The sequence below is a fragment of the Notolepis coatsorum genome (genome assembly GCF_963971535.1).
Source record: "Notolepis coatsorum genome assembly, chromosome: 7".
Classification (NCBI taxonomy): Eukaryota; Metazoa; Chordata; class Actinopteri; order Aulopiformes; family Paralepididae; genus Notolepis; species Notolepis coatsorum.
In genome coordinates this window covers 159,116,176-159,134,181 of record NC_140171.1, presented here as the reverse complement: position 1 = coordinate 159,134,181, position 18,006 = coordinate 159,116,176, and the positions used below count along the sequence as shown (strand labels likewise).

Genomic DNA, 18,006 nt, shown 5'->3' with positions numbered 1-18,006 from the left:
GGTGAGGCAATAGCCTCTGTTTACATGCAGGCATACAGGGGTAGGAGCTAGTGATGCACCGATGTGAAAATTGTGGCCGATACCGATAACCGATATTAATATTGCTGTTCTGGCCGATACCGATATTTACCGATGTCGATATCTCTGTATAGAAAACACTTTTTTATGATAATCAAATAAAGAGCTATTTTCCAAAACGCATAATTTTTTTTACTTTTGTAACTTATTTTCAGAAATGACTGATATTTTGAAACTATTTAAGGCCAAAACATGTAAAAAGAAGAAAAAAAAGATAATTTTTTTTTTTTATATAATATCGGCCCTATCTTGATATCGGACCGATACCGATGTGTAAAAAAAACGGCCATATCGGCCGATATTATATCGGCGGCCGATATATCGTGCATCACTAGTAGGAGCAGCAGTGCTAAGTGCTAACTAACGTCACGGTGACTCGGAGGCAATAGCCTCTGTTTACATGCATCATACAGAAACAGGTGGGGAGGGGGTAGCAGCAGCAGTGCGCGGTGCGCGCTTCATGTCTGCTGAGACAGCGAGTGAGAACTCCGCTAAAGAATTTGATCATGATTTTCGGTTTTCACATGACTATTTGATTGAGCGCCACACGGCGCTCAGACGTCTCAGTGGGAGGCGCCAAACGTAAAAACTGAGCGCAAATGGCGGGTGGCGCTCTCTAATTTCGGTCCCTGTACCCATGTACATGTCAAAATACTTCCCAAAGGTCAGTGAATACCACGACCACAACACCAGAGGAAGCTCCACAAATCATGTTCAACCCAGATTCGGCACAAACAAGGGACTAAACACGTTTCGCAATTATGCCACATCAATGTGGAACGCCCTACCCACAGCCGTAAAAAAAATTGAATCCCTACCCACCTTCAAAACCGCTCTCAAAGAGCACCTACAGGAGGCTGCAATTTGAAACTGGCCCCCGTAAATGTCCAAACCCTCCCATCCCATCCCACAGCCCTCCCCCCACCCACCACCTCCCAATGTACAGTCTCCTCCCCCTCGTATGTATATATTTTCTGTTAGGATCTTTGTTTAACAGTACTGTATATTTGCATATCGTGTGTCACAATTTTAACAGTACTGTATATCTGTATGTCATGTATGTCATAAATGTCATTATGAATTGAAAATGGGGGACCCTGATGTAAACAAGACGAAAGTCTTTCTCTGGTCTGCATCCCCTTAACAATTGTGTGTATTGAGCTGTACTGTATTGTACCCATTCTGCAATCTATTGTGTTCAATCAATCAATGAATCAATCAATCAAACTTGTTCAACCTCGTCATGTCACATTGACTTACCTGGTGAATCTTCATAGTCCCGGGCACTGTATTCAGGGATGGAGGAATCAAATCCTGGGCCGAAATGATCTCATCCTCTGTTACCATGTATAGCCTTACAGATGAGTGTGTTGCCAGTTGCTCATGCAGTGTGTTGGTGTCTGGGATGCTAGTTCCATAAGCAACAAGCCGGTCTGCTAGGTTCTTGAGTGCACCCCCTACCCCATGAGGGGCACCCTTGCCATGAGATGCCTCTGAGAAGTTCCAGGTGACATAATCAAACCCTCTCATGAAAGGCACTGTCAAGGCCGGATAGAACACTGTCTTGTTGCAGTACTGGGAGGTGGGTCCATCTGAAATAAAATGGATGTGCTTCACTTCTGGATGTTCCTCCCGGATGGACTTGAGCACTGGATTAAGATGAGCCCACGTTGCAACAGCATCATGCTTTAGGGACGCTGACAGAGGCAAAAGACTCTACACGTCCCCCACTCAGGTATTTGACCCCAGTATGAAGATAAGATAAGATATTCCTTTATTGATCCCCTTGGGGAAATTCAGGCATCATAGCAGCATGGGGGAAGGGGGGGGGGGGGGGTGGTATAGGTAGTAAAAACAGTACAGGCAGTGTAAACAATTTGGTCAATTTGGTCAGTATAATTTACTATCTAACTATTCACAAGCGTCACTTGCTGGTTCCCACCACCAAAGTGGGTGTCTTTCACTTCCCTGGTGTACTTACATCTATAGTTAGTGTGGGCCCACACTATTGTAAAGATAATATTTATTTATTTATTTATTATTTATTCTGCAGATTTTTGTCCAGTAACTCCTGCCAGAGCTTTTTTTGGTCCAACTCGAGTTGCTATTACTTTTTGGAAAGTGTCACCGCACCGTTTGGCTACAAATCGATTTTAAACAGGAACTTTTGCTCCATAAGAAATGAATGGCAGAACATTCTAGAACATTTGTGGTTGCAGTAACTTGTCATAATAGAACATTCTAGAACATTTGTGATGTCACAGTATGATGTCATAATATAACATTCTAGAACATTTGTGATGTCACAATAGAACATTCTAGAACATTAGTGATGTCACAGTGATGTCATAATAGAACATTCTAGAACATTAGTGTCACCTACACTAATTAAAAGTGTGGTTCAGTCAACTCTACGACAAGCGGTTCAAAAGATACAAAAAGGGGGCGTGGCCTAATGATCAATATGAATCCCCTGAAGGGGAGGAGCCACACCATGGGGGCGTAGTCAACATAGACCAATTAAAGAGGATATCCCTACTGATTATGATGTCATAATAGAACATTCTAGAACATTTGTGTTCTATATATATAGAACAATTCTAACAATTATCTCAGAAGATTTCATTCTGAAGAAGAATAAAGTTAGGTTAGGTTTACTTTATTTGTTCAAGGGGGACAGTGTACATTAATAAAACATTTTACAAATGTAAATGCAACCAATTTTAGCCAAAATACTAATTTCCATTGGCAGTCCCCCTGCCAGAAGAATCCTGTGTAAAAAAGGGTTAGCAATAAAAACAATAAAATCAAGATAAATAACATTAGAATAAAAACACAACAAAAGCACATAGACATAGTAGGGATACAGGTCACAATACAGTCATCATCAGGACTGACATAGACTGAAGCCTGCATTTCTCAAACAAGATGCCTAAGGTGAGTGTCCACAATTTAATGTTCTATTATGACATCATACTGTGACATCACAAATGTTCTAGAATGTCTATTATGACATCATACTGTGACATCACAAATGTTCTAGAATGTTCTATTATGACATCATACTGTGTCATCACAAATGTACTATTATGACATACTGTGACATCACACATTTTCTAGAATGTATTATGACATCATACTGTGACATCACATGTTCTAGAATGGTCTATTATCATACGGTGACATCACGAATGTTCTAGAATGTTCTAGTATGACATTATACTGTGACATCACAAATGTTCTAGAATGTCTATTATGACATCATACTGTAACATCACAAATGTTCTAGAATGTCTATTATGACATCACAAATGTTCTAGAATGTCTATTATGACATCATACTGTGACATCACAAATGTTCTAGAATGCTCTATTATGACATCATACTGTGACATCACAAATGTTCTAGAATGTTCTGCCATTCATTTAGTTTAAAGTCTATTTGTAGCCAAACGGTGCGGTGAAACTTTCCAAAAATAGTGGGTGGTCACCTCACTGTAATCAATGTGGACGGCCACCTCTTTCTCAGTAAGGCTCTCCTTGAGTGACTTCAGCCTCTGGAACTGGTGCTGGATGTTATACACATGAATGGCCAGTTTATTTACATGGTCCTGAGTGAGGTCAACAAGTTTGTCGATAGATGTGTGTGTCTTCTCCAGTGCTGTGTTTTTGACATTCGTCTCCTCCAGTGCACCATCTTTTCCCTTTTTGTGATTTTACCTGTCCGGGTAACCCACTGGTCCCAGGAAATTATGTTTCCCTTGGTTGATGGATCAATAGTTGTAGGGAAGGTTTTGCCTTGGCATTGAATGCACCTTCTGTACATGCATTCCATATCACTTGAGCTGCAGACACAGGACTCAACTATTTCAGTTGTGGATGGTGTGGCAACAATCCCAAGCTGGTGAAGCTTCTTGATTTTGAATTGGAAATTCTCGTGGATTTTGCAGGCACAGGTTTCTCTTTGGGAAACGTTGGGTCTCACGGTCCAAAAGGGCTTCAGTCTGCAGAACTGAGCCCTTGAGAGTTTGTAGCGAGGATGCTGACTGAAAAATTTAACATGTAGTCTCTCCATAGTGTCAGTCAGTGCCCTCTTCCTGAACACTTGTCCTTTCTTGCGGACTTCCCCTGTTTTGCCATTGGTGACGGTTGAGTTGTCATCCTGGTGCAAGAAACGACTCAAGTCACAACATGTCCCATCAATGGTCTCTGGCTGTTGTTGGGCAGGGTCTTGGGCTCTCTCCGGTGGGTGGCTCTCTTCTCAATGGTGCCTATCAAAGGCGCTGGTCCTTTTTTGTTTTTTCTTGTAGCCTTCTAAGCTGCTTTGTTAGGTTTAGGGCTGCAACTAATGACAATTTTAGTAGTCGACTAATCTGTTGATTATTTTTTCGATTAGTCGACTAATCGAAAAACAATTATATACATTTTTTGTATTTTTTTTGCACTACCTATCTTTGTGAAAGTGGCTTCTCAGCGCTGGTCCAGCTGAAGACAGAGCAGAGGAACAGATTGGACATTGAGCATGACCTCAGAGTTGCTTTGAGACTCTTGTCAGGACCAAACAACATCCCCAGTTATCCCATTAGTTCCCCCAAACTTACTGTCGGTCTGTTATGTTAACCCTTGTGCATCCCTAGCAATGGTGGAGCTCACTGGGCTTAAGAGATGAAATGATACATCATGTTTAAAGCCATATAATTTTAACTGTTTACTATTTAAAAAATTTTTTTACCCATGTTTAACATTCATAGCCTATTCTCAAGATATCTGTAAAAAATTACACATATTTTCGAATTTTAACCACTTAAATTAGTGTTTGTTTGATACCACGTCAGTTTTTATTGAAAAAAAACTGATAAACCGCCATATTCACCATATATCTATTATTTTTTTCCACTACTTTACAGCATATCAAAACGGGACAAAATTCCTGTGAATAAGAATCTGCCATTATAAAAAAGAAAGGTTGACTATTTCGGTCAGAAATAGCCGTTAGTAAGCGTTAGTAAGCACCGGTTAGTACTAATCTATTACTAAAAGGTATGTATTGTATGTATTTTGAATGCCTGGTGTAATTATTCTGTTTATTTATCGATATATGATGTGAAAATTAGAGATTAGAGATAAAAAAAAAAATTATAATTAGACTTGCGGTTTTATTAACATGGAAGTGGATGGGAGTAGAAAAAGGGACCAGGGGTAAAGAAGGCACTAAACACTATAACTATTGTTTTAGAGTGTTTCATATTATAAGCTTTTCACACAATGAACATATATGTAAAATTAAGATATTTACCCAATTTCATGAAATAATAATAAACACAGACACCGCTGTGCTCACACACACACTCAAAATATTTCAAAAAAGTAGAAAAAGGGACCAGGGGTACACAAGCTAAGAAGTCTTCAGCTGGCTGGACCAGAGCTGAGAAGCCACTTTCACAAAGATAGGTAGTGCACATTTTTTTTCTAAATTATAATTTCAATTTTTTTATTTTAATGACTAATCGACGCAACAATTCCTCGTCGACGATTTTTTATAATCGACGTCGTCGATTATGTCGACTAATCGTTGCAGCCCTAGTTAGGTTAGAGTATTTTCGGGACTGGATTTCCAGTTGATCTTTTGTCGCCCTCAGTTTTGACCTCAGTGAGGTTATGGTTGCCTTCCTTTTTCTTCCTGCTTTGCGGGTGGAGGTCTGCTCTGGTGTTGGGCAGTTCAAAGGTGGCTCGGGAGGGCTTGGTACTACCTGGACATCCTGCATCCTCCTTTTTCTTCCTGCTTTGGGGGTGGACGTCTGCTCTGGTGTTGGGCAGTTCAAATGTGGCTCGGGAGGGCTTGGTATTACCTGGACATCCTGCATCCTCCTTTTTCTTCTTGCTTTGGGGGTGGACGTCTGCTCTGGTGTTGGGCAGTTTGATGGCAGTTTTGGGGGGCTTGGTGGTACCGGTAGGCCTCCATCTTGCTCCGGTACCTGTGCGGCATCTGGCTCATTGATGGAGGGAGGGGTCAAATCCAAGATGGCATTCAGTGTTTTCTTTTTAGCATAATGCCTGTTCGAATTTTCTCTCCATTGTTTTTGTTTCCTTTCATATTGTTTGGAGGTAAGATCTTCCATTTTCTTGATCTTACCATTTTCCTTTCGTTTTTGATATCTAGAAATGGAAAGGAATCATACCATAAAATTAGGAAAAACGTATATGGACAGGCCCTACACTAGTGTGTGTGCATATGTGTCCTACAGTAGAGTTCTGTGTGTGTGTGTGTGTCCCCTACAGTAGGGACTGAATGGCTTACAAAGTGCGAGTGTGTACACATCAGGGCATGTGAGCGGCGCGGCGCGTGGAGCGGGCGGTTTTGACGTGAGCGACGACGGAGTGGGTTTTAAAATGGGTCGGCGCGACGTCCGGAGCGAGAGTTATCCTCCGCTCCAATCCGCTCACAGTGGTTTAACACTGATGTAATATACATGTAGTACAATGCCAAAGCAACAGGTGGCGATGTACAAACATGAAGGCCATTTTCAACAAATGAGAAGGGTGAACCGTCACTCGCATCCTGCTAGACCAAAGTATATTCCGCCATTGTTGTTGATGTTAGCTTACATGCTAACGTGAATGGCAGCGACCATAGCATTGTGGCTAGGCTAGCTACCATCGCTTAGTAGAGCTAGTTGAATGGATAAACAACGTTATTTAACATTGCAGAATGGGTACAATTACAATACGGGCCAACATGAGCGAATGGGAGCGGAACCAGACGTCTAGAGCGAAGAGCGGATTTTTCTAGAGCTCCGCTCCGCTCACATGCTCTGGTACACATCCTCTAGTAAGGGCCAGAAAGCTGGACATCCTATCAACTAAATGGCTTGTATGAGGCTTTCTATAAACTAGCATTTTTGCTAGAGTTGTTCCGATACCAATACTAGTATCGGAAATGCCGCCGATACTGCCTAAAATGCTAGTATCGGTATCGGCGAGTACACGTAAATTCTAGCCTCCGATCCCATGATGTAATTTATCTCCTGCCGAGTCCTGCGGAGAGTGAGGATTATAAAATGAACATGTTTTAAAGTGTGATGCTGTGTCATTTTAACAGCAGATACACTTTCTTAAATTCCATTGTCCCCGACAGTGCGGTGTGACGGGGAGCTCGGACGGGAATCGGGATGTGTTTGGCTGGTGTTATGATAGCATTAGCTGGAAAGATAGCTAGTTGGAACAACATCCGCTTTTAACGTTACATCAAATCAGATGATCGCCTGTCCTTTCTCCAGGACCTAACACTGTGCGTGACCGTCTATCAACAATAATGCACCCACGGTGAATTGTATTTAAGTTAAGTAGCTACGGACTAGCGTTAGCTGACTATTACTAACGTTATCTTAATGTCGATGCGGGAAGGCGAGCTAGGTCAGTTAGCTTAGCTTGATAACGTTACCGTGTCTAAAGTTGGTGCTATTCACATAATCCAGCAATAATGGCTGCAGACCTGCAAGCAAAGTACAGCAAGTGCCAAAGGATAAGAGTCTGAGGCGGAGTTTCAAAAGAGAATGTTGAATATTTATTTTGCATCAAAAACCACAACATGAACGTTCTATCTGCCACTAGTTTACAGACTGAATAGGGTATATCTGCAGAGCCACTGAGTAGCGAGTGCAACACCGTTTAATGTCCGTGTGGATCATTGGAGTAGGGTATATCTGCAGTGCTGCAGCCCATACTCATTGATTAATGATACTAATACAAATCTATACAATCACCTGTTGTTGAATAAATACCATACGTTCTAGTTATTACTAAAAAACAGTATAACAGTATCTAAAAAAAAAAAAAAAAAAAGTATAATTTATATAATTTTTTTTAATTTTTTTTTTAATGCACTGGTATCGGATAAATATCGGTATCGGCCGATACCCAAAGCTTAGGTATCGGAATCGGATCGGAAAGGGAAAAATGGTATCGGAACATCTCTAATTTTTGCTAATCACTGTACCATTTCCAACCCCCCTAACCCCTCTCTCTCCTTCCTTCTGTACTCGTCCAGCAGGTCAGGGTTGTTGAAAACCTTTTCTCTGAATTTTGCTAGCCTAGCCTTTGCTAACTCTTTCTTTTTCTCAGTGGCTGACTGTCTGCAATGAAACAGGAAAGTTAGTAAATTACATCAAAATGAACTTTTGATGATACACATTTTATTATTACTATGTAATTACAACCTTATGAACACTTAATGTTGAAGTGTTACCAACTATTACTATTTAATGACAAAGTTATGTGATGTGTTACCAAATTCTCATTGCCGAAAGAGAAGTTCTCATTACCGAAACACCCATTAAAATGTTGCGGTATATGAGAAGTGTGTTGCGGAGGATGAGAGGAGTTAGCATTTTTAGCTAACAATGGAGAAGCCATGATGACATTGGCAAAAAAATGTCATGGTACATGTTAGGAATGTATTAACCTTTGTATTGATCAAATATTGATGATCAAAACTTTTTTCAAACAAGTAATACTTCATGTTTCAGTAATGAGAATCAATTTTGTCGTGTACAAGCGCTGAAGCGGGAAGTTAGAACTTTTAAGTGTTAACCATTGAGGTGACTTCACTTACCTTGTAGCCATCTTCTAGCTTGTCTTATTCGTGATGCATCATGGGACAATACAACTTTATTTAAAAAATACTGTAGTCTTAACACTTTGGGTGCCATGGGTTAAATTCATGATATACCATAGATTGCCAGCTCTATTTGTCTATGGAGAAGTACCCCTTCTTTGCATGGCTATAACTTTTTAAATTCTATTGCTACATTGCCATTATTAGGGCCCATTCAAAGTCCTATATGCAGTGGTGCAGTCGTAATATGGGAACTGGTAACACGCCACGCACGCGCGCAAAACAGATTTTTTTTTTTTTTTTTTTTTTTTTGAAATAGCGAAGCTGAAAAAGGTAGCAGGAACATTAGAACAGAGAACATTAGAACATATACAATTAGTCAACTGAATGCTTTGTATCTTGTTTGCTAATTCAGGTTAAAGACAGCCGATTTAACCAGCATATTAAGAGAGCAAGACTGTCTATCTGGTGTATGTTATGATGAATTGAAAATGGGGGACCCTGATGTAAACAAGACGAAAGTCTTGGTCTGCATCCCCTTAACAATTGTATGCATGTATTTAAGCATTACATCACACGCAGGAGTGGTTTGTGACCAATAAACCATGCCTAGGGGTGGTTGTTAGGCCCGAGGCGCAGCCGAGGGTCGTTAGACCCCCCTAGGCATGGTTTATTGGTCACAAATCACGACTGCACGTGGTGTAAAGCTTTTATACAACTGCCAGATTCATCCAACCTTATTTCTATACAATAAACACACATTAATCGAAGATTTATTGAAAAAACCATCCGCCAGAAAAAGTAGTTCCCACAACTCCATGTGGAAGCAGCTTGAAGTGCATCCAACCAAACTAACACATCCAACTGTGTATTATTGGAATGATTGAGAGAAGTTGCCTCATGTGGAAGCAGCTTGAAGTGCATCCAACCAACTAACACATCCAACTGTGTATTATTGGAATGATTGATTGAAAATTTTATTACCAGATGCAGAATGGGTACAATACAGTACGGCTCAATACACACAATTGTTAAGGGAATGCATAGGAAAAAAACGTTTTCTTCGCCCTATTTTTTTTATTTATTTCTTTTAGCCTAAACTTAACCAGTTGGAAACCAGGGGTACAGTAATAAAATTAGCAATCAACCAATCAATCAATTCAATAGACCATGCTCACTTAAAACAGCGCTGCTTCTCTCTCAGTCTGACTCTCCCGCTGTTGCAGACAGGAGTGTGTGTGTGTGTGTGTGTGCGTGTGTGTGTGTGTGTGTGTGTGTCACAGTGTGTGTGTGCGTGTGTGTGTGTATGTGTGTGTGTGTGTGTGTGTGTGTGTGTGTGTGTGTGTGTGTGTGTGTGTATGTGTGTGTGTGTGTTTGTGGGTACGCCAGCGTGACGCGTCGGACAGTGAGAGAGAACGCTGCAGTCAGTAGCAAGAAGGAAGTAGAAATTTAAATCAATCAATTAATCTATCAATCAAACCGCGATTTTTCTTTTGTTCTAGATTGCCTCAAGACCCATCAATTACATCATCCAACATTGTTTAAAGGGCTAACACGTTCCCCTTGACAGAATCGCTTTATATTTAGTCGTTATGACGCTATCAACATATCCATTTGTTAAAGATTATTGTCCGCCATCTTGTTTTTTCCGACGGAGTGATCCGGCGGAGTGATGTGATTCGGTGGTGGGCGGGTCCTGGGACCAGGAGCGTGGATTATGAAGGATACATACGTGTAAATGGACTGTTTCAGCCAATCAGAATAGAGAAATTTGCATGCCGTTGTATAATGAGCTGTACTGTACTGTACCCGGGCGTTGGAGGTTGTGCAGGTATAGCGAAACTAAGTTTGCTTTGGATAAGCTGATTCTGAAGCTGCAACTTTCTTCTCTTGGGGAGCGGCGGTGGCCGTTGGTTCAGGTTGCGTTGCAGGTAGGAACATGATACTGTTGTCAAATGATCTGTTTATATCGGTTTGTATTTGCGGGCGGGGGCGTGGTTGAAGACACGCTTTTGTTATGGGTGGCCACTAGGGATGGGTACCGAATTCGGTACTTTTGAGGTACCGAACCGAAACACGTTGGTACTACCCAGTATCGAATCAAGTGAGAAACCGATTTTTTTTTTTTTTTTTTTTTTATGTCAACGTTCACACGCACAATATATGCTTACCTAGGATTTGACTTGATTCTACAACAAAGCAGTCGGAGCAATGACAAGCCGAAAACTGTCGAAATTGTAGTTATTTGAAGTTTGGATTTTTTCTTTTTTACTGAGGTAGGTAAATTAAATTTCTTGAGACTAAAGTACCGAAAAAAGGTACCGTTGGGTACCGGTATCGATTCACAGGTACCGGTATCGGTTCAAATGTGAAAGGTACCCATCCCTAGTGGCCACTGGCCGGGTACTTAGTGCACAACGAATGGATAGAGCGCATCTTTGTGCGCGCGTACTTCTGCCTCAGTGATCATCTAGTAACACGGCGTGTAACCGCGTGTGACCACGACTGCACCACTGCCTATATGTATTGTTCATTGTGTAGCAACGTTAAACTTTTTCATTCACATATTCATAGTAAAGTATGGTCTAATGTATAAGTATGTTTTCATCTCTTTCTGCAGCCTTCTCCAGAACGTGATCTATAGCCCCAAATGCATTATATTGATGATGAAATACAGTTTGATGGCAATCGGGGCGATATAAAAAATTTCAATTGGACGTACTTCTAGAATGATCTACGTATGATCTGATGATGACCGGATGGGCGGGGGATCGTTTATAATTCCGTGGGCAGCGTTATATCATTCATCTAGTGTGGGTCATATGTTCATCATAACAGTTTATATGGAAAACGTTCAAAAATAACGCTGAATCTTACCGGATCTTCCTCGCGCCGTTGGACGATCAGCGTGGTGTAGACCGTTTTCGATTATGGGATGTTTATCCTGATGAACCATTTCCAGCTTGTATAATACTATATACGTCCAAATCATGTTGTTTATCGAGTTATTGTCAATGGATCGCTATATATTGTGACGAGCCAGAGTGCCGGCAGCCAAACCGAGTGCCTGGAAGTAATATGGCCGACCAGCACAACCTCCACAGCACTTCCTGTTTGGCGATTGCGCCGATCGGCCACCAGATGGCGCTCCTGAACCGCCAGAGAGCTCAGTGGGTCCTCCTGGTGGATCTCAGGCCAGCGGAGGGGAAATATGAATCCGATCACAGATTTTTGAAATATTGATATTAAAGACGCTGTAAAGCGTCCTTCGGCAACTTGAGCATGGCCGGGAATGACGCTGTAAAGCGTTTCCCGGCACCCAAAGTGTTAACAGGAAGGTGAAAACTGTTGCAGAGAATGAGAACTGCATCCATGGACATTGTTTTCCACAAAAAAATCATTAATTTGTAAATTTAATTGTATAATTCATCAGAATTTCCTTGATGACACAAATAAATAAACAATATTAATAAAGTTTTAGAGAACCATTTTGAATTTATTAAATATAAAATTAAGTCAATTGTCCATAGAAATCAATGTGGACGCATTGCGCTAATGAGAATTTAAGCACAAAATGTACTAAAATATTAAAATAATTAATTGTTATGAGTAAACAACTCATTGTACAAGAAAGAGCACATTTTTATCTTTAATATTATGTTTTGTTTACTTGAATAAATGGTAAATCATTGATTTCATGAGAATGACCTTTACTGCCAACCCCTCCTCCCTAGTGGTTTACAAAAGTGCATTTCATTCCTAGATATTCATGCTCTCTCTCTCACTCACTCACTCACTCACTCACTCACTCACTCACTCACTCACTCACTCACTCACTCACTCACTCACTCTTTGTTTCTGATCACTTCAGCTGCTCGCTCCCTCCTTCCTAAACTCCCACCCGGTTCGCTCTTCTTTCACTCTCGCTCCGTCTGTTCCCCATTGTATCTCTTTGCCACTTCCCTCTGCTCTCCTTCTCTCATCCCTTTTACTTTTCATCTCCTCCTCTACTTCTCTTATTAACTTCTCTCTCTCTCTCTCTCTCTCTCTCTCTCTCTCTCTCTCTCTCTCTTCCCCCCCCCCCCCCTCTCCCCTTAGACATTCTGTCCCTGAGTCATGGCGGACAGGAGAGGTGAGAGGTCATGTGAAGAAGCCAGTGGATCGTTAGTCAGGCGGGAGTATGAGGCGGTGGTCAGCCACAGCACGGACGCCCTGCAGCTCTTCGGGCCAGCCGCCCCCCCCCCCACCACAGGCCCGCCCGGAGGCCCCCCCCCCTCGCTCGCCGCCGCGCCCCTACGCAGCCGCGCCTTGATCTACAGGATCGCTGCCCTGCTGCAGCTGGTGAGGCCAGAGGGGCGTGTCCTGTTGTGTTTACTGTGGCTATACGTGTTAGGGACGGGCATCTTAAAGAGGATCCAGATCCATTGATCGCATGCTATACTCCATTACTAAAAAAGAAAAAAAAATGTAACCCTTTTCTTTTTTACATTTAAAAAAAAAAATTTACTTATTTTTGTTCATTCACGTATATATGTTTAAGGAAACCAACAAACGGTTATAATTTTACACATACATGTGAAAAGGTATATGTAAAAAAAACTTTTTTTTAAAAAGATTTCATAAACATTTATAATTTCGATATATATATATTTTTTTTCTCATAGCTACGATTACTCACGCCCATCCCTAATACATGTATGATCACAACATATTAACCATGTAAGGCCCAAATTAAATGTACATGATCAACTTCAGAGGCCAGAATGTGGGACCTATAAACACATTTACCAGCCAATAGCATTGTGAGGCTGAACAACAGACCCATTGACTATGTAATAGTCCTAAAAAAACAAAAAAAAACATTTACAGCCTCTTTTTGTTTAATATATATATATATATATTTTTTTTTTGCCGTTTTATCGCTTTATTTATTCTACTGGGCAGTCCAGTAGAGAGAGACAGAGGAGGAATGGGAGACAGAGTGGGGGGAAGACATTCGGCAAATAACGACGGGTTCGGGAGTTTAACCCGGGTCGGCCACTGGGGCGCCCCTGCCACTTTTTTTTTTAAATAGCTAAAAGTTATGTAATTTTGCAACCGAGGGTCTTACAGGATTAAGCATCCATATCACTTTCTCACTACCGATTATAATACCAGTGAGATATTATCCAGGCTTCTTTGTTAGAGAGATGGATTATGCTTCTGTATAAGAAAAGCAGCAAGTCGCCACATTTCTTGTTGATTTCTGACGTTCTCAGGGGAGGTGTGGGTCGTTAAAATTCACATTTACAGCAAAGTTGGCTTCTATTATTCTAATGACTTGTTTTATTGGGTATCATAGTAGTAAGTCCTACTGTAGAACATGACATATTAGCATGACATCTAATTTATTAATGTCAATACTGAACGACTGCGCAATTTGCTCTTGACAAGTGTAAACTAGGGCTGCACGATTTTGGGAAATAATCTAATTGCGATTTTTCTGACTGATATTGCGATTGCGATTATAATTTTTTTTAAGCAGCACCACAGAGGTTTATTGTAAAATGCGGCTTGCATCTGGCCTACGCCAGGGTTCGAAATTAACGGGGGCTTGGGGCATAATGCCCTTGAAAATGGACAAAATGCCCTCGAAAACCAGTTAAGGGGGGCACTTAATGCCCCCGACAGTTTACTAATTATATATATTTATCCGGTAATGGAGCGTCTGTGTATCGTACGGTTCAGATGACGCGCAAATAAAAAAAATCATTTGGCGGAGCCTGTGTTCTGCACTGGCTGCAGGCAGCAGCAGCAGCAGCAGTCAGTTTGTGTAAAAATGGCACGCACAATATAAATCAATCTTCATTACGACTTTAAAAACATAGCCATTAACATTACATAGGCCTACACACATCTTGCCATAGCGTTAGCAGTTTGTAAACACAACGCACGTTTTAACTATGGTAGCCCGACGCAGCCCGCAAGCTAATACAAATACTGTACAGTCAATGAAATGTCACCGTAGCTACTAGCTACTGTAGCAGAGGAGGAAATGAGAGTCTGAGAGGCGGGGTGTTTAAAGACAATGATAGGCGTTTATTCAACATCCAAGAAGGCTAACATACAACTGTGTTTTACTAACTCCAACCGGGACTATTGCCGCTTTCGCGCTGCTTGTTGATGTTATGAACGTGACCGGAACTGAAGGTGCCACACGCTAAAATGTCCGTGGGGACCCGGCGCCAACCCATAGATAGTTCCAACTCACCGAATTACGTAATCCACCACAGTTGCACTCAATATTTAAATAATGTTAGTCTAAATAAATGTAGACCGAAACATAATAATTTCAAGCAGAAAATGAATCTTTCCATTAAGAACTGACAATCAGGGAATTGGGCGGCGTGGCTCAGGGGTAGAGCGGGTTGTCCAATGATCGAAGGGTTGGTGGTTCGAATCCCGCTCAAGCCCATGTCCATCCCACTGCCGTTGTGTCCTTGGGCAAGACACTTAACCTACTTGCCTCGTATGAATGTGTATGCATGTGAATGAATGTTGGTGGTGGTCGGAGGGGCCGTAGGCGATGATTATTTGCCACGCTTCCGTGAGTCTGCCTCAGGGCAGCTCTGGCTGCAATTGTAGCTTACCACCACCGGTATGACTGTGTATGAATGAATAATGGACTCTGTGAAGCGCTCTGGGTCTCATGAAGAGCGCTATATAAATCCAAGTCATTATTATTATTATTATTATTATTATTATTATTATTATTATTATTATTATTATTATTATTATTATTATTGTTTTTGTGTGTTTATATTAATTAAAGAAAGGAAAGTCTAGTGCTGGCTGAGCATATTGTTTGTTTGCACTAAGTTAATACTTTGACAAATGTAGCCTATATTTTTCAGTCAGTTCGGTCTTTGTGTGCCAAACATTATTTAAGGCTGTAAACACTGTAAACCTTTTATTTTATTTTTAATAAATGAGAAGCATGTTTAGATTTGAGTGTTACATTTTTTTTAATAAAAATTAACGTATATCGAACTGAAAACCGTGACCCCAAAATCGTGATACGAACCAAACCGTCCATTTTGTGAACCGTCCCACCCCTACCGTTTATCATAAAAATTCAGTGCCCCCGAAATACAAAAAAAAGCCCCCGAAAATCAATTAAGGGGGGCAAAAAAAGCCCTTGAAAAAAAATGTTAATTTCTAACCCTGGCCTACGCGATGGGTCTTTTCGGGACACCGAGCCTGAACATGTTTCTTTTTACCTGGGAATCGATACCGGTACCCAACGGTACCTTTTTTTCTGTACTTTACTCTCCCTTTCTGAAGTCTAAACTTCACAACACACAATCTAAAACCCCTTACCTCCCTCTCCCAAACCGATCTTGTATCTCAATGGGACTTCCTGGTTAAATAAAGAAAAAAAGAAAAAAACATTGCGATTTTTTTTTTTTTTTTTACTATTTTGTTAATTGCATCATTCCAAATCGCGATTTCGATTTAAAATCTATTAATCGTTCAGCCCTAGTGTAAACTATGGATTAGTCGGTTGCAGTCAACGTCGGACCCTTTAGCTCAACTGGTTAGTGCGGCTGCCTGTGGATCCTATGGTCCCGGGTTCAAATCTCGGTTACACACGTTTATTTTAATTATTTTCATTAATTTATGCATTTATTTTTTTCTGGAGAATTTATTTATTTATCCACTCTTGTTGGATGGTGTATTGTACTTGTGCTGTATAATGACAATACATTTGAATCTAATCACATTTTGAGATCGCTACCTGTTGAGTGGATCCTGATATGGGCGCTGATACTGGCCATTGCTTTCACTGACCTGAATAGACCTTGACCATTGTTGGGTAATTGGAGAAAAATAGTGGCGACATAATCCATTTATCCATCTCCATTAGAGATATCTAATATGCTTTTATGTAGGAAAAAAGGTTGAAGAATCAAATACACATTGCTTTGATTTCTGACCTGTTACACATGGCACAGGGTATCAAATTTGAGCAAAAGTTCATCAAATGGAAGCAACAGATGTGATTAGAGGATCGTGAAAAGAAGGCAGTTCTTGAGATTGAGTCAATTATGCGACACAGGTGCCATGTTTTAACCTGGTATCAACCTGATATCTATATTAAAAGTACTATTATGTTATTTTGTAACTTATTAGTTGAAATTATTATTATAACCAGCCACAATTTCTTCTAAGCCTTCACATGAGGCAACAAATGGAAAACAATTTGACTTTATGTCAGACTGCTCTACTGAAATAACGTAACAGTCGCATTTATAATCTAATCACAGTCCAATTTGCATAAGAAGAAGCCAGAAATGAGAACCGACAGCCCACCAGCCACCCCCCCGTCTCCCTCAAACGTACAGCTACACTATCTTCCTCCCAGCACTACAATTACACCGTCACTTAAGCCCTAAGATTATGGAGCCTGCTTAAGTACTATAATTATATTGCAAGGGACGCGGCGGAGGAGCCAAAGATATCCATTCTTGGCATTTATCTAAGGCTTGGAATACCTTTTTTAAAGTAACAATTCCCTCTTTGTTATGGCAAGACATTTTCCCTGCTCTGACTAGTGTGTTTGTGTTTTTCTACAATCTCTCCCATAGAAAAACTACGACCAAGCAGATGAAGACTGCAAACAGGGTGAGTGAGTGGGGGGTTCCATGGAACACCTTCTGCCAGTGACTGGTGGACTAGCAGCGTTCTGTTGGGACCTATCTCTCCCCTTCCCTGCCTGCCTGCACCACACCCAAGTAGGGTTGTTGCTCGGGGTGGGAGTCGCCTCACCATACCATAGTATCGCCATACTAAATATATTGCGATACGCTGAGTATTGTGGATTTTTTTTTATTTTTTTTTATCTTTTGATCAAATTTAATTTATTACCTTTTTTCAACTGCAAAGTAAAACACAGTGAGATGGAGGGTCAGCTGGGGTCAGAGTTCACAGTGAGATGGAGGGTCAGCTGGGGTCAGAGTTCACAGTGAGATGGAGGGTCAGCTGGGGTCAGAGTTCACAGTGAGATGGAGGGTCAGCTGGGGTCAGAGGTCACAGTGAGATGGAGGGTCAGCTGGGGTCAGAGTTCACAGTGAGATGGAGGGTCAGCTGGGGTCAGAGTTCACAGTGAGATGGAGGGTCAGCTGGGGTCAGAGTTCACAGTGAGATGGAGGGTCAGCTGGGGTCAGAGTTCACAGTGAGATGGAGGGTCAGCTGGGGTCAGAGGTCAGTGAGATGGAGGGTCAGCTGGGGTCAGAGTTCACAGTGAGATGGAGGGTCAGCTGGGGTCAGAGGTC

General features: G+C 41.2%; 1 protein-coding gene across 4 annotated transcripts in view; it reads left to right on the top strand.

Annotated features, from left to right (window-relative positions):
- helz (helicase with zinc finger) overlaps positions 1–18,006 on the top strand; it is a 186,608-nt gene that overhangs the window by 30,937 nt on the left and 137,665 nt on the right. For all 4 annotated transcript variants that reach the window (XM_084319194.1, XM_084319193.1, XM_084319192.1 and 1 more), the window contains exons 2-3: positions 12,791–13,033; positions 17,320–17,356. In XM_084319194.1, the coding sequence (XP_084175320.1) occupies positions 12,809–13,033; positions 17,320–17,356 (262 nt within the window). In that variant the 5' untranslated portion in view covers positions 12,791–12,808. The remainder of the gene's footprint in view (positions 1–12,790; positions 13,034–17,319; positions 17,357–18,006) is intronic.